We start from the raw sequence: 17,743 nt of genomic DNA, 5'->3' as shown, positions 1-17,743 counted from the left end.
GCAGGAGGTGGGTAAATGTGAAGCACACAACAGGCAAGGGCCTTTTTTTCTCTCCGTATCAACAAGAATAAAGAAGTCTCTTTCTACCCTGAGAACCATTTTTCTTTGTCCTGCTCTTGGACCGTGTAAGATGCAGTTGTCACCCAGGCCACCCCAGCCTGTGAGCACAAGAATTACACTGGCATTCCTCTGCCCTGGCTCAGATTTTGACATTGGTTGAACTCCAACAGCTGCTCCAAGCCCCTCGCAGCTGCTGCCCCACTGCCCCCCAGCTTTGGGGCCTGAATTTCAAGGAGGGCAAGAATGTTTCTGCAGGCTGGGGCCCATCAGCTTGTATAAGACTGCATCAGCAGCTGAGCCCTCAGCACACGCACCTCATGCACCCGCTTCAAAACACAGGCTTCCCCAGAGCTGCCTTCACTCTCTTGAGGTGTTCATGGACAGCCAGCGCTGCCCCACAGGTGTAGCTCAGTTCTTGCATGTGTGTCGCAGTCCAAAAGCAGATGGAGCTGGGGAAAAGCAACAGGAGAGGTGATGCCAGCCCCCAGCAGCCCCTGAGCCTCAGGTCCCACACCTTCCCAGCTACTCTGGGGTCCTGCCTGCAGGCAGAGCATTGCCTTCAGCCACAGGCAGGGTCCTCTCCTCTTTGTGAGACTCAACAAAATGTTTCTCCCTTTGCCTGTGTTGTCACTTAGACTTGCCTGCAGCCATTTCCTCTCTGCACCCTGTTCCAGTGATGGCAGAGGCAAGGTTGCCCAGCTGTACTTGGCCGCCACAAAAAGAAGGGGGAAACTCCCCTTTGGAGCCCCCCAGGCTTACCCAGTGCAGGGTGGGCTGGAGCCCTTGCCCTGCCTTTGGTCTCACACTGCTGCTGGAGGAAGCGGCCACTGGCAGTTCAGAGCAGCCTAGTGTTGTAGGGTCTGGCAGGAGAAATAAGCAGGCCAGAGCCCAGAGAGCACCATCCCTCCTGGTCCCATTCCATAGTTTGGAGACTGCTTTGGGAAGGCAGCTCCAAAATGCCACCACTTTTCCTCCAGCTTAGCTGTGCAGCAGAGGCACTTGGCCCCAGCCACATTTGACTCAGCAGTTGCCGTGCTGCCATCGATACCAAGTGCAGCCAGTGCACTCCCTAACACTTGTCAATTTTAGCTCGACTGCAGCAGCTGGGGCAGTGTGCAAACACCCTACTCCCCTCCTGAGCCTGCGGGGAACAGCATGGGACGGGCAGGGCTGGCACCCGGGAGAGCTGGCAGCCATGACCTCAATTTCTCTGCCGAAGCTGCTCGCTGACCCAGTGGTCAAACTCCTCCTCCACCCTGTCCAACCCCTTCAGGAGCATTGTGCTCTGCCCTGCCAGGGCACCGGCCACCAGCAGCTCTGGCCCAAGTCCTGTGTCCCCGCTCCAGCCACATCAATCCACCAACCACCTTCTCACTGGTCTCCCCCTTCCTGACATAGGTACACTAAATATAACTTTGGCCAAAGTCCTTCTCTAAATCAGTTTGTTCTTCAGTCTTAGGGGCAGGCAGCTGTCAAACAGCAGCTTTATTTTGCAGTAAAATTAGAGATATTTGTCTATGTCTATTGATATCAGAGCAGCAATGAACTCATGAACAGCTGTTATTCAAAGCTTTGAGTAACCCATGCAATGCTCAGACATGGAAGTAACAGCACGGAGATATTTTCATTTCACATTTTTATTAGTAGACAGATGTGCAGAAAAGACAAAATATAACTACTGAAGGAGAAGACAACACAAAAATGCATCAGTTAATTCTTTCTGGTAAATTATACTGAAGAAAAAAAGGAAAAGATCTGGGAGTTCAGCTAAGAAAACTACTAAGAAATCTAGTGTACCCTGCTGGTTTCAGAATGGTTGAAAACTGCATTTGAAGGGACAAGTAAGTTGCAAATGTAACGGCTAATATTGACTGAAACAGGGAAAAAGAGGTTAAGAAAAACCCAGAGTACACAGAGCAGGTAAACATTTTTCTGCAATCTCTTAAATAGTTTCAAAAAAATCCCCTCATACTTCAGTTGTATCTCAAAAAAAGGAAACCAGCAAGTCAACAAGCAATGACACTGCACAGGACAGTGGGGGAAGAGAAATTAGTCTGGTTAATGTTGGAGCTCTCAAAAGAGGTTGTTTTTTTGTCATTAAAAAAGGGTAACAGAAGAGTCATAATAATGCATCTTACAACACCAAGCTTGGAAATACAAGTCACTGGAGAGTATACAGTGAAGACGGTCAAAAGTACAAGGGAAATCCTGAAAGATGCAGTATCCTCATTTCCAACCAAGTCATCAGCAAACCCAGTGTTGCCACACTCTGCTCCTTCATCCCCCACAGCCACATGGAAGTTGGAGGTTGGTGCCCCTGCCCTGGTGTGGCCCCACACCAGTCCTGCAGCCGCGAGCATCAGGGGCCCATTTACCAACCCTGGCGCTGCCCTCGCAGGGCTGGTGTGAAGCTGGGGGTGCCCTACCCTGTTACTAGCTGCAGGGGAGCCTCGCTGCAGGCTCCAAAAAGCATCTGGGGCTGAGTCAGTCCTTACTGGAAGAAGGCTGACACCTCAGAAGAGTGCAGCTGCCTTCCCAGGTAACATGCAAGGAGGAGGGCAGGCGTGGCGGGAGCGCCGGGCACGAGGAATCGCCACTCCGGCAGTCTTCACTACCTGCGGGCAGAGAGGGATGCACGGCCGGGGCAGGGACTGTGTCTGCAAAACCCAGCCAAGCGACATTTTGGAAATAGATCTGCCTCACTCACTTCATGCGGGGCCCCGAGGGCCTTCCTCTCTTTTCCACTCCTTTCCTCTCCGTCCGGGCAGTGCACACGGAGCTTTTGCTCAGTCTCACCCCGGGACGCAGCCACGGAACGGATCCAGAACAAAGCCTATTCCCACCGAAGGACCCCCGAGGGACCCGCAGCTGGCGACGTACCATGGAAAACCCTGAAATACACGGAGGGAAGGCGCAGGCTCTGGTCAGGGTAACGCCTCTGTACCTGTGGAGGGTCTTGCCCAAGCCGGGCCGGCACCTCCGATCTGCTCCCGGGGCTGCCAGGCCCGGCTGCCGATGGCAGGATCGTGCGAAAGGGGAACTCGGGGCACCGCACCACAGCCAAACACGAGCACGCTGCAGCGGGGGAGGGCCGAGGGCCTGAGGAAGAGGGTTTTGAGACAAGAACGTGCAGGATCCTCCTGCCCGCGACGGAGCTCCCTGAGCTCTGCCAAGGGCTCCCAAAACATGCGGGAGGCTGAGCCGGGGGCACCGCTGAAGCACACTGCTGAAGAGTCTGTCAAAACCTGCTGCTGGCCTGCACTGCCGTGGGGCTGCACACAGCCCTGTGCGCCAAGGAGCCGGGCTGGGGAGAGCCCGGCACTGCCCACCTCTGCCCGCCGCACAGAGACAGCCGCACACCCCGCGGGCACCAAGGCAGCTCCGAACTCTGCCGCCCCAGCGGGCTCTGTGAATTCCTCTGGGAAGTGCATGCCAAGTACTCCTCTTACATTAAAAAAAAAAAAAAAAACAAAAAAAACCAAAAACAACAACCACAACCAAACCAAAACAAAACAAAAAAACGAACACCAAAAAAACCCGAACAAAAAAACCAAAAACAAAACAAACAAAAAACCCACCAAAAAAATCTAGTCTTTGCTACCTCTTACCACTCTGCTGCAAAACCACAGTAAAGAAGTTGTTTCTATAAAAATGCAAGTGCTGGCAGAAAACAGAATTCCGCTCGTTTAGGAACTCTTCTGTGTCTAGCTGAAACCCCAATTCATAACTTCAGCTTCTATGTTCACACAGAGAATTAGAATGGAAGTCAATGCCAATGAAAGGTCGGCAGAATGCCAGACATCTTCAGGGAGCTAGGATCTCACACTGTAGGACTTGGATTGTCTTTTCTGAAATCATAAAGCATTTTTATTTCCTACACAGTTAATTACCTTTTCTGTGCAGAGAAACCTACCTCAAACCAAGGGCATTATCAAGTGTTTTTAAGCTTGGCCGTGCAGAGCTGCACCTGCCCACAGGTGACCTACACAAGCGACAGAAGGCAGCTTCAGACGCACAGGGCTGAGGCTGCAGGGAGCAAGGGCTGCCAGCCAGAACAGGGCAGGAGGCTGCTGCTCTGTCCCACTGCCAAAAGTAAGTCTAGCATGAATGGTGGCCCTCTGGGCAGCAGGATGCACATCTGCTCTCCTCCCTCCAGAGAGGGGCAGCTGGCAGCAGATCGCAGCAGAACAACTAAACTGAACTTTTTCAATCCTATCCTAGTCTGGAAAAAAAAAAATAGCAACCCAGGGCTCAGTTGTACAGATGTGAAGTGTTAGAGTGTTTATTTTAGGGTTCATAGCATAACGCTTTTCCAGAGACAAAGCTGATTGTGCCCTCTGGGGCTCCAGGGGCCAGCTATTTCCTAACTTAGCAGGCTGAAAAGGAATACTGTACCTTTCAGTGACATCCCATCAAGCTCAACACACAGCAGCTTTACACTCTCCACCCCACACCTTAAAAAGAAAAAGCCACCACAAGGCTAAATGAATGTACACACGCTATTATTGTAAATGGAGCAGCTAAACCTTGGCAATTTGCTTCATGGGGATTTTTTTTCTTCCCAGTAAATGCAGCACTTTGAGCTCCCAAAAACCCGGCTTCCAATGGGTTTGTTCCAGCTTTAAATACATTAAACATCTCAATGCAAGACTGTATTTAATTCAAGAATCTAAACACAAGCAAACCTGTTTTGCTGTGAGCGTTTTGTAGAGAAGTGAAAAGGGGAGATTCTTTTTCAAAAAGAAATTGTAATACAGTGATGAAAGGGTTAAGAATGCAAGAATTCAGACATTCTGTGGAGGGTCTCTAAGAGGTCCATAAAAAAGGAGCAAACAGATCCATACAACAGGAGACAGCAGGAGACAAAGTTTTGTGTTGGGTTTTTTTTTTGTTTGTTTTGTTTTTTTTTTACACCCCCCCCCCCCAACTTTTTTGCTGGACTGCTGCTAGGTTACCGCTGCTCCCTTCTGGCCTGAGTTGGCAGGGCAGTACAGGGGCATAGAGGGAGCAGGTCAGGACTCCTCGTTGCCAGAATCATCATCATCGTAACAGTCGGCATCCTCCTCCTCCTCGTCTTCATCGTCAATGTCATCATCGTACAAGTCGTCGTAAAGCAAATCTGAACTGTTGTCATTGGAAGGCACTTTAGTTTTGATGCAGTACTCTGCCAGTGTAGTGGGGACCTTCACACCATCCTTCTCTGCCTCAGCTTTGGTAGCCAAAACCTGCTTCCTGTGGGGAGGAGGACACAGCAGGAATGTGAGCAGGGCCCTGTGCCAGTGGCTCAACTGCCCCGCCCCAGCCCCTGGCAGGCCCTGCCCAAACCTCCAGGCAGCTCAGGGGCAGGGCAGCTGAGGTTTGCAGGAAGCACCACAAGCAGCACTGGAAACAGATTTGGTTCCTGCAGCCCCAGGCTTGGGTGCTTGCAACATACACGCTCTCAGCAACGCATGAAATCTGTTATTCCACAGGCTCTTCACTAGAGACCTGCCAGAGGCCAAAGCAAATTCCATTTGCTACCGTAGGAATGGTCAGCGATTTCCTAGGATCATTTATTGACTCTACCACTGACAACTCTCCCACAGCATGCTCAAAACTGCAATTCCCACAAGCCTTTGGCAGCTCTCAGCTCCCACCGGAGCATCAGAACAGCTGGGGCACATGGCAGCACCCCAGGACACAGCCAGGGGCTCAAAGAAGCCAAGTGTTTCCCATCACCCTGGGCCAGGCCTGGCTGCTGCATCCCAGCAGGGAGGAGCAGATGGCAGCCTGTCCCCTCACCCACCCCCTGCCCATCAGTCTGCCATTCCCTGTGGGGAGTGCACCCAGCTCTGCTGGAGCTGAGGCAGTTGGAGGATTCTCTGCACAGACACAGCCTTGCTGGCCCCACCCAGGGCCACATCCTGCCTGCCCAGCTGGCAGAGACAAGACAGATACGGCCCCTCCCCAGCAGCCCTGGCCCACGCTCACATCATCCCCCTGCAGCTCCTGATGAACCACAGACTTCTCCAAGGGCAGCACTAAGCAGTGCTTCCAGCTAATTCAACCCAGCTCTGCAAGCCCTTGACAAATCCTGCTGATGCTCCTTTGAATTGGAGGAACAAGATTATGATCCATGCGTACATTAAGCACAGAAATTAGTAGGATGCAGTCTGTTTGCATCACATCCCAGGCAATGCAGGGCTCAAAGACAAGCAGAGACTTTGACTGGGATTTACTCGTAGCCAATAGGTTTTGCAGAGCATCATTACAGATTAGTCTGAAAAAAGAACAATTTAAAGACAAATCAGCACAGTCCTCCTGCTCCAGAAGTTTGCACTGTTTCTGTCTGATGAAGATTCTGGAGGGACCTGAAGCATGGACTTTGAATAAGACACTGAAATTAATTTTCAAATTAAATTCTGCTACAAGACGCTGATTTCAGCAAATTCTGGAAGGAGTCTGTTTGACAGGATTCAAAGCTGAAGGCCAGTAGCCCAGCATCACAAGTGGCAAAGCTTACCTTATGATTTCAGCATACTCCTTGTCTTTTCCTTTACTGTCCCTCCATTTCCTGAACATGACTGATGCATCCACATTGGCTGGGGAGAACGTGTTGGGCTCATTAAGCAAAGAGATTACACTCAGTAAGATAGTCCTGAAAGAGGTAACCACAACAGCAGAGTCAGAGTTAATGCATTCATGGATTCTAGATGTCCACAACTTCTTCAGGCGTTGCATCATAAACTTGTCTGAAGTCAAGTCTTAAGCTGAGGCTAGTGTTATTTTAAGCAAGAGCAGGTATTTGTGAACCTCTGACCCTGGACACTGGTGTAAGGAAGGTGATACAACACAAACCTCATGTGACTACAGACCATCATGTCTGTGCATGCACTTGGGAGAGGGCAGCACACAAAGCTACAGTTTGACTAGAATTCAGCTTGTCTGCACTATCCACAGATGTTGTGGGGCTGGAAATCTGCTCTGTGAGCTGTTCCTGGTGGCTTGCAGCCTCCAGCAGGAAGCCAGGCTTTTTGCCTGCCCTGCACAGGAGAAGGACCACTATGACCCAAGGCCAGCAGGAAAGGCTGCACTACTCTTCCCCTGCCCTGCCAGGTGGTGGGAAGCTGAGGTTGGGGAAACTCCCCTCTCCTCAGATCATGCCCCACCTCAGGCTGAAGCAATAGCTTTGAGCACAGCAAGAGAAAGACAGTGTAGATGCTTTTCAGTGCCCAGGCAAAGTGTCAGGGCCCGGTGGGATTCAGCTGCTGGTGCTCAGCAGAGCCAGCATGAGCCAGTCACATAACCCCTGGCAGGCAGGCAGATAGAGTCAGTCTTCTGGGATTTCCAGCCAGGTGCCCTGCTCTGCTGGCATTTACCAGCTGCAAACACCATCTTCTTGCCTAGAGCTTTCTCCTCCAGTTCCTAGAACCCTTTGCACTTGAGAGAGGCAGCCTTTGGTGCTCACACCGTGCCCCAATCAGCACAAACACCCACATCCAGCCATCGGCTGTAGCTACCACCACAACAGCATCCCAGTGATTCTCCCAGCAACAAGCTTCCCTGTTGTGGAAGGGACAAAAAGGAACAGGAAATAGTTCTTGAAACACAGCATTACCTAACAGCCACTTCACAGACCTCGATTAAAGCAGACTGGGATCCACAGTCCTGTTCACACTGATTCAGGGACGTGTTCAGAGCACATCTACCAGATCATGTATCTGGGTACAATTCCAGGAAATGCTTGGTCATTTAGATACCGAGTATCTTGAAAGGTTTTGAAAATAAACGCTTGTATCTGAACAGACTGTTCAGCACAGCTATCAAAAGAGTCTTACACAATTCATTTTCTATATTATATAACTGTACAAAAAGAGAACGGCAGCTCTGGAAGAAACTGTCTCATTGGACTGGAATGATAGACATAAGAGATCATTTTCTACTTTATCTCAAAAATTCATTTAAGAGCCTTTGATTCTCTGCAAACAGGCCAGCAGGTCAGCTCCAGCATCATGCAGCAGCTTTCATGTAGAGCAAGTAAAGTCTAGGGAAGGCCGAGGACAGGAATTCATGTTTGGATTTAGCATCTGCTCTATCACACTTCCATCAACAGAGAGGAGAAGCCAATTTTCACTGCGGTGTCCAGACACCAAAGTCACTGCAAAGCCACTTATATATGCCAAGACAGCTGTATTAGAAGTTAAGGTCTCTGAATTCTTCATTCCCACCCAGCACATTAGATCAGCTCCATCACTACTGCTATCTTTAAGAGCTGACGGGTGTCCTCCAACCCGGTTGCCATGGACAAGGTACAGTAAACAGAAAGCATCCCAGCACGGGGGATCTGACAGGACTAAAACCACTAAAAGAGTTCAGCCATGTGAGACTGAAAACCTCAGCACCAGACACAAACTGCATGAGCTGGATATAGGCTGAGTCTCTGCAATATTGTCAGGGATCTGTCTCCCCTTCAGACAGGGCCACTGTAGCATGGAAGAGCAGCCAGCAGAGGCTCAAAGAAATAGACCTGTTAAGGACCCTTTTTTCTCATGTATCAATGTTAGAAGGCTCAGAGTCAGACCAATTTCCTACCAAAGAGACGTAGATTGTCTGGTTTGTCTGGTACTCCCAACCAGCATATCCTATTACATTCCTTGTTGAAAAAGGATTTTTTTTTAATTCCAGCTGCAATCCACATAGTAGCCTCTCAAAGCAAGCTCAAGAGGTAGGTATAGATTTGTCCAAGTGCATTTTTGCCCTCTGGTATAAAGTTAAAAGTTTTAGCCTAGGTTGCACTGACAGTCATGTTACTGCATCAAGCTGTTTGTGGAATCTGCCCAAATCTTAGGCAGCTAAAAAAGCCAAGAAAAATGGGAATCCCCAAGAAACAAAGCAATAGGCAGATAGTACATTACCTGTCTGCAGGAGATTTAGGTGTACCACTACCTTGAATAATGTGCTGAGTCCTGGCCTGTGCAATTCAAAGGCTGGGGAGATGTGGGGAAGGGCAAATAAAATCATCAGAAAGTCTCAGCCCTGAACCTTGCCACCACTCACCCAGTTCCATGGGACACAGGAAGCAGTATTCTCTGCCAAACAGATCAGACCTGCATTCATCCACATCTTGCTGGGTTTTGCTGTATTTACTCATGCCTGCATCTCCTAGCTCCCAGTGATGGGAAAGTCCACACTGATTGTGTTTAAAGAAAAAAATGAGCCTGCCTGACACGCTTAGCAGTGGAAGCACAGGTGAACTCTCACAGTTGAAAAATGAATTTTTTCCCTTGAGACACCTTTAACCCTGTTGTTCACCTGTGGGCAAACAGACAACACCTGGCAGGATTTACAGAATTCAGCAGCTGAGAAGCAGCTCCCTTCCACATCTTCAGCTCCTCTGCCTCCTGTCTGACACTCTGGAGCCTTCCCAAGCCAGAATGGACCCAGCAGGATGTGCTTCTGCTAGCACTCTGCCCAGCTGGCGATGGTGGTACAGGCTAGAAGTGAAGGACAGTTTTATTTTCATTTGCTGATACCTTCATTTGCTGAGGAATGTTTTGACCTGTCACCCTTAAGTCCAAGACATTTCAAGAGCATTAGCACCAAAAACTGTGAGAGGGTTTTTTTGTTTTTGGTGAGAGAGAGCAGAAATTAGAGAAGAAGCACCATGAGAAGTTCCATGTCAGTCTTTAAGGTTGAGAATGTATGTGTGATGTACATAACCAATGCCCAAAGCCATTTCCTAACTGTGAGTTAAAGGTTGTCACCTAGTTGATTTTTTATTTGACAGTGTCTTGTAATGAGAATGAAATTCAGCTGCTGTTTCAAAAACATGGACAGGTTAGGCCTTGAATACTTCTAGTACTTGGTGATCCTTTGTATTTTTGGCAGGAAGAAAATCACCAGCTGCTCCCAATACCACTCAGCAGGACAGGAGACAGACAACCAGCAGAAAGCAAACAAAAGCTGAACTGTACAAAGTTGCTCCTACTAGTCGAAATACTCAAAAACATCCTGTATTGGGTTTGCAGGGCCGAGCTTTGGTAGCCAGAGGGCTACAAGGGTGGCCTCTGTGAGAAGCTGCCAGAAGCTTCCTCTATGTCCAGCAGAGCCTGGCAGCTCCAAGGACAGAGGTGTCACTGGTCAAGGCTGGGCCAATTGGAAAGGGTTGTAATGTCTCTGTGGTAACATACTTAACGGGAAAAAAGTTTTAATTGTGTCCAGAGAAGAGTGGAATGAGAACATGTGAGAGGAACAACCTTGCAGACACTCTCATCAGTGCAGAAGGAGGGGCAGAAGCTACTCCAGGTGTTGGAGCATAGACTCCCCTGCAGCCTGTGGTCAAGACAATGGTGAAGCGGCTGTGCCCCTGCAGCACAGTGAGGGCACAGGATCTCTATCCACCTGAAGCCACTGGGGGAGCCCAGGCTGGAGCAGGGGATGCCTAAGAGGAGGCTGTGATCCTGTGGGAGACCCATGGAGAGAGCTCTCACTGAAGCAGTCTGTCCTTGAAAGACTGCATCCTGTAGAAGTGTGACTCACACTGCCGCAGTTTGGGGAAGACTACTGCCTATGGGGTGGGCTCATATTGGCAGAGTTCATGCAGAACTGGCCCGCTGCGGGAGGGACTGCACGGTGCAGCAGGGGGCAAACACTCCTCGTCCTTAGCAGCAGGAGAAACAATGTGTGATGAACAGCCTGTAACCCCCATTCCCCTACCCCTACACACTGCTGGGGTAGGAGGTAGAGCTGGAAAGGAGCGAGAGGTGGGGAGAAAGGTGTTTTTAAGGTCTTATTTCACTTCTCATTATCCTGCTCTGATTTTGTTGGTAATAAAATTAATTCATATCTGTAATTGTAGCCTGTTTTGTCCGAGATGGTGTTTGGGGAGTGATCTCTCCTGGTCCTTATATGCTGCAGAAGAACATCAGAACAATGAACAGGTAGGTAAGACTACAAAGATTGGAATAGCTCAGGTAGACTAAGGCTGGCAGCAAAAGTGTGAACTATTTCTAGCCCCAGGCCACTTCAGGACCTCTAGAAAGGTCCTGATTGCGGTGTGGATCTCACCATAGAGGCCATCATAGAGGTTATTCACAAATGTGAAACATGTGCTGCCATCAAGTGACCTACCTGAGTGAAATATCCCTGGAATAGAGGGTGGTGGCTGTTTCCAGTATGGTGAGGCCTGGCAAATAGATTACACTGGGCCATTGCCACAAACATGCCTTGGCAAGAGTTACATATTCACTATGGCAGAGGCAACAACTGGCCAGAAACGTACTCAGTAAACCATGCCACTGCTTGGAACGTGATCTCGGGTCTTGAGAGACACAGAGAGAACTGAATCAGGCAAGGGGACTAATTTTCAAAGAAACCTCATAAACTCTTGGGCAAAGAAACACTGAGCAAATATATCACATCCCTTATCACCCACAAGCCTCTGGTAGCGTTGAGAAATGCTGAAGACTATTAAGAGCTTTAGGTAAAGGGACATGGAAGCACTGGGATGCAAATTGCAAGAAGTTCCTTGGCTGGTAAACACTAGGGGATCTGCTAACCTGCACTGATCCTGCCTAAATTAAGCTCATAGACATTGTGGGAGGAGATAAGGTCCCTGCACTACACACGGGAAAATGGCTGGGAAAGTCAATATGAATTTCTCCTCCCATGGGAAAAAGCAAACCCATTCATAGGATTATCTTTGCCCAAGGATCTGGGTGTACTTTACTGGTGTTGGGAAAGATGAAAATTTAACAGGAAAGTTTTACAGATATGAATGTATAGCAAAAAATTCTTTAGAAATGCAAGCCAGTTTTGATAAAGAGGAATAAAAAAAGATGTTTAAATTAAGGACTGCTGAGCTAACAGTTGTTACTGAACAACTGACAGAACAAAGGTTAAGACAAGCTGGAAAGAGTTTTTGTGGCTAGAGCAAAGGATATGTTGACCACAAACAAAGAAGATGTTCTTACCAAGCAGAAACAGGTCTTAGAAAAGCAAAAAATACCATAGGCAAACAAAAACCATGTTTTTTTACCAAGTAGAGAAAAAGTAGGAATTTTCCACTGCAAGAAAACAGAAGAACAAACTTTGAGTTTAAATTGTAACATACTAACTTGAGATGATTGGATTGCACTAACCATAATATGGTGATGATATTAGTTGTGATAGGCTATAGGCAAATGTAAAGGTACTGTGTATAATGCTGATCGCTCTCTATGCATAAAGATGTTCAGCAAAGAAAACTATATAATGCTTTGTAACCAGAACCAAAGTGACTTCAGGCTTCAGGCATGCCTATAAGCTGTAGCTGGCAGCTTTTAGGCTGGGCTCTGTATCACCCACAACCCAGGACTACTGTAACACCATCTCTGCAATGAACAGCATTTTGGAACAGAGCCACCTGGAGTCCTGCATCTCTCTCTGACCTCACTCGCTGGGACTTGTCTTACAGATGGGTAATGTGGAAGGATGGGGAGACCCAGTGTCTACCTCAAGGAGATTTAACCTTGGGGGAAAAACAATTTGTATGAGTTTTATGTTGCAGGAAGAAGTAAAGGAGCAGGAACGACATGACCTGACAAAGAATGAATTTTGTAAGGAGCAAGGAGAAAGTGATGATAATGTGAGCCAAGCTGGTGCCTAATGATCAAGTGTGCTGCTTTTCCTGCCCTGACCACCCATCCTAATGGAGTGGAGCACAAGTCATGGATCTGGAGGAGTGGTGGAAGCCATGAAACAAGAGAATAATATCTATCTGTGGAGGACAGGTTAATGAAATTGTATGTTTGGTATAGAGATGGTTCAAGGACCTAGTTTGGGTTGAATATGTGTGGGTGAGAAGGGATTCCAGTAATGAGAAATACAACAGAACCGCTGGAAGATATATAAATTATATGGGATCTAAACATGACACAAATGTTATGCAATAAAGAATGGAGCTTGTATTGAGTCTGGCCGAGCTGTAGCCCATTTTCCCTTTGCAGCCCTCCATGCTTTGAATTCATAGTTAGAAAGGTGTTGATAATACAGTTTTGGCTACAGCTGAGCAGTGCTGGCACAGCATCAGTGCTGTCTCTAGCATTCTCTACACCCTCATCAAGGGGCTGAAAGGTAGCAAGATCCTAGGATGGGACAGAATCAGGCCAGATGATCCAAATTAACCAAGGGGATATTCCATACCGTATAACACCAGCTCAGATACAAAAGCTAAGTGAGAGAGGAGGAATAGGGGACATTTGTTATATTACAATGTTTGCCTTCTGGAGCAACCAGCACGGATGCTGGAGCCGTGCTTCCTGGGAAGTGGCTGAACACTGCTCACCAATGGTAAATAGAGATTCAAATTTCTCCCCTTTGCTTATGTGCACACAAGTTTTTGCCATTGATTAGTAAATTGCCTTATCTCAACCTACAACCTGTTTTCCATGTTATTTTCCTCTCCCCTGTCTCACTGGGGAGTAATAGAGCAGTTTGGTGGGCATCTGGAGACGATTACACATACTTTTCCACTAGTGGTACTTTAAAGAAGATAACAGTAACTGAGAAAGGCGTCAACATTTGAGATAATTTGCCTTCAGAGTATGAAACCCTGTCAACAGGACAGAAGACTCTGCACTGTCAGCTGAGTAGGAGGACACAGCAGCCCAGTATGATCAGACAGACTGCTAAGTCTGGTTCCCACTTGATTCAAGCTTTAAACCCCACAAAAGCTTAAATTTCCTCCCAAACCTCTCCCAACATAGGCCTTAGATCTTGTAGAGACGACAGGCCTTTGAGGGGTCACCACTGCACAACATATTCACAGTTACCTGACATTTTGGGTAGGGTTCCACCTCTCTGATGGCAGCTCTCCACTTTGTGGGTCATCTACAGGTGGGTGAAGAATTGAAATACATACATCTCCATTCTGCAAGACAGAAAAAAGCACTGAGAATAGCTTGGCTAGAGGCTGAGGCCTCATAACTCGAATAAACCACTCTGGCTGTCTTCTGAGCAGTTTAACCTTGTTATGAACACCCAAGTGCCAGTAAAAACCAACAAGGGCTAGCAATGGTTCTGAATTCTTCCTGGATCTACTTTATACCCAAGAGTTAGCCTAAACTGGCAAAAACCCAACAAAAAATTAAATCAGTCTCCAGATAGCAAGTACTATTGTCACAGTGACATAAGAGTTAATCACAGGAGACCCAAAGTAGGGTTAAAGAAATATGTGTTCCCTACTGGTAGCTTAAGCTAGGTACAGGAAATTTTTGAATTCAAGGGTTCAATCACCATCTACCAGCTCAGGTATGAAAACATTATGTCTTCCAGGACACAAGATGTTAAACAGATGGTGTGGGGCAGGCTTATACAGCTCACAGCTCCCCTAGGACAGCTGCTCAAAATACCAGATGAAAAAGCAGGAGATGCTCTCTGAAGGTTTCACTGAAAATCCCTTCCAGAATGCAAGAGGAAGAATACTCTGGCAGCATATGGAAGTCATACAGCCACATAATCCTCAATATGTGTTTTTACTCACCAATGTTACAGGCTGAATATAGATTTAAAGTTTCATAATGCCTGTTTAAGAGAGCTGTCAATCCCATTCTCCACCAGCAACAGCATTCTGACAATTGCTTTGTAGGAGTGCTGGAGCAGTATCCACCCCAGCTGATATCCACAATGGAAGGAGATTCCAGGGACACATGTGGTACCAATGCCTTACTGCAGGATGGAGTGAAGGTAAAGATGAGGCCTGAGGCCAACCAGCAGATATTGGCCTTTCCAGGCCCCATGGGCTGTGCTCTCCCTTGCAGCCAGCTGTGAGGTGAATCAAAAGTTCCTAGGGCAGTGTTACACCTTCAGCAGATACAGCCCCTGCGGAGGGGCGGCACTCAAGCTGTCCCTTGTCACCCTGGTCCACAGCACAGGCTGACGACAGGATCAGCTCTGTTCAGGACTCGAGGCTGGCAGCTTCCCACACACCTGGTCTCACATCCTTCCAACACTGCTCAAGCCCAGAGCAGGCCTGCTCACAGCAACAGCATCTGGGCCTTTGAGCCCAAGCCAGTGATCATAGTCACAGATAGCAGCAGCTCACCTGGGGGTTGTGATCCTATCCAGATTTCAGTGGTACACATTCCCAACAGGTATGCTAATCTAGCAGGCCCTTGTCACTTGGAAGCAGGTTTTAGTCAAGAAGACAGCAAGGCAGCACCTGGAGCTGCTGAATTCCAAAGCACATACTTGTGTTGCTGGAACAGTTTGCTTTAAGAAGGCAGTTTCCCCTTTAGGACCCCAACAGGCATGTGAAATCTTGGAATTTTTTTTAGCATTATTCCAAGGTGAAGTTAACTTTACTAATATTAAATTATGCTCAGTCTACTCTGCTTTTACTAACAATTTTCCTGGGAAAATGCAATGCTAGTGGCTCAGAGGAAGAATCTCAGCACTTGGGAAAAGTTCCTGAAGCAAACAGGTCAGCAGCATATGGACAAGAAGACATTTGGCAAAATGAAGATAGAGGGAAGCAATGATGTGAGAAATTTTTGTCTTGCTACAATCAGTGGCACATCAGTTACATGTCTGGAAACTGCACTACATTAAGAGTCTGGAAGAGTAAAGGTATAATGGGGCCTGATGAGGTCAGCACAGGGTTCTAGGAGTCAGGACAGTCAGGGGCCAAGCCTTTGCCTACATGCATTTTTGAAAGACATAAACAAGGAGAATGGGGTATTCATCAGCCATTGAGAAATATCCTACACTTCTATCAGGACTGAGAACTGCCATGTCATAAAAATAATGAGCAAGTGAATGAAGTTTTATCAAAGTTTAATTAGACGATCCAAGTAAACTAGAGATAAAACCACACACTGCTCAAGTCTCATTGCTCAGAACTGGAATGTCAACCCCAGCCTCTTCATCTGGTCCTACCAGAAGATTCCGTAAACTGCAATTTTCTTTCATCTTCCTTGCACTAAGAGGGTTTTTTTGGTCCCTCTCCTTCTGAAAAACCCTCAAATACCTTGCTGGGAACAGCCTCAGTTTCATTTGGAGTTAACGCAGTGCCTCATCTTCGCTGCTTAAATGTTGTTTCCAAAACAGCTTGCAAGCTGCTTCAGACTCCCTCAGCTACAAGAAATACTGCTATGAATACAAATCACAAAGCTGAGAGTTCAAGTATTTGAAGAGCAAACCCAAAATGCATCCATCAAGGTTTGGGTTAGTTCCCCCTGCTGCCTTCAGCTGTTTCTAGTCAATTGTTCATCTTTCTCACCAGGACTGGGAGTGATCCTTTCCAAGGCTTATTTTTGTACATTTCATTTTGGTAACCATTTGCCACTCACCTCCTGCACGAGAATTTCCAGATTCAGAATCAATACCCACAGTATGAGTCTGCAATTATCTCAAGATTTCAAAGTTGTCTTTATAAATCAAAATTCCATGTAATTGAAATAGAGCCTGAAAGGGACACACCATCCTTGGCTACAGGAAAGATCCTGTTGTTGGCAAGCTTTCTAGCTATTTATTACTAAGCCATCAGTTCAGTTCTCACCATGATATTTGAAACACACCCATTCCAAGCTGGGCATTCAGCAGGGAAGAACTTATCAGAATGGGCTTTCCAAGCCCAAACCATCAACTGAAGCTTTCATTTGCTCATAGGATGGAAGAGAACGACATTCCTGTTTTCAGGTGGTTTCAAAGGAAGCCTGCAGAACCCCTCATAAGAAAACCTGTGATAAGGTGAGAGACCTGCACCAACACAAACATTTTGAAATCCTTTAGCTCACAAACCATAGAACCAGTGCTCCTTAGCAGGTTGACATTCTTCTAGGATACCCAGACGTTCAGCTAGGATTTGGCTGACCTCCACTAAAAGTCAAGTTTTGAACCAATTGCCTCTATATAGAATCATTCCTCTTCCTTAGAAAAATTCCGCTTTGTAGTTCTATTGTGATCCAACTGCTGACAGTCCACAGCCTTCACTACCCTCTGAAAGTAACCTATACATGTACTGAGTTTAAGGAAGCAGAAATTTCACTCACACACCCCAGAGGACGTTATTTAAGAAACACCTTACCTCATAAATGTTGGGGTGCCACATTTTGGTCAGGAATCTGAAGGTAGGTGGTGAATATGGATAGTCGATAGGAAATTTAATGTGAGCCTGAAAAAAAGCAGAATATTTTAGCCATGAAAGAGAACAAAAAAAGACTAACAAACAACACTACAGTAAAAAGACAGGGGGAAATTTTCATTAAGGCTACTAAATTGCTGATTTTATAAACCAGTGCTCAAGTGGCCCCACAGTATAACTCTATACAATTTCTTATGAGTAGAACACTAACTTAACAAGAAAAATCCAAACAGCTGGACTGGTAATGCTCAGAAAACAAGTCAAAATGCATTTACCATGCCCTAACTCAAGAAGCACTATTCAACAGCTGTTGTTAAACAGGACTGGAAAAGTTTTAACCCGAGAGGGCACTGCTGTCTTTCTGAGTTCAAAAGCAGACTAAAAAAGTGTTTACTAAGTTGAATAGACCTGTTTTATATTTGCCTGTACAAATATTTAAAATCTTCCCATGATGAAAAAAATATTACATAACTTGCTCTAGTTATTTTGCCTTTCCTTGAAAGGTAAGTTGGTCCATCCACCTGTATTTCTAATACTTGTGGTGGTTTAACTACCACAGGCATTTTTGAAGTCTCAGCATCA

General features: G+C 47.0%; 1 protein-coding gene across 2 annotated transcripts in view; it reads right to left on the bottom strand.

Moving 5' to 3' along the window:
• Window positions 1-1,677: 1,677 nt before the first annotated feature.
• UBE2R2 (ubiquitin conjugating enzyme E2 R2) overlaps window positions 1,678-17,743 on the bottom strand; it is a 56,695-nt gene continuing 40,629 nt past the window's right edge. For both annotated transcript variants that reach the window (XM_063422472.1, XM_063422476.1), the window contains 4 exons: window positions 17,105-17,191; window positions 13,851-13,948; window positions 6,563-6,697; window positions 1,678-5,292 (listed from right to left, as the gene is read on the bottom strand). In XM_063422472.1, the coding sequence (XP_063278542.1) occupies window positions 5,073-5,292; window positions 6,563-6,697; window positions 13,851-13,948; window positions 17,105-17,191 (540 nt within the window). In that variant the 3' untranslated portion in view covers window positions 1,678-5,072. The remainder of the gene's footprint in view (window positions 5,293-6,562; window positions 6,698-13,850; window positions 13,949-17,104; window positions 17,192-17,743) is intronic.

This window comes from Prinia subflava, chromosome Z (assembly GCF_021018805.1).
Source record: "Prinia subflava isolate CZ2003 ecotype Zambia chromosome Z, Cam_Psub_1.2, whole genome shotgun sequence".
Taxonomy (NCBI): domain Eukaryota; kingdom Metazoa; phylum Chordata; class Aves; order Passeriformes; family Cisticolidae; genus Prinia; species Prinia subflava.
Note: the sequence above shows the minus strand (reverse complement) of the source record. Positions and strands in the feature narration are given on the sequence as shown.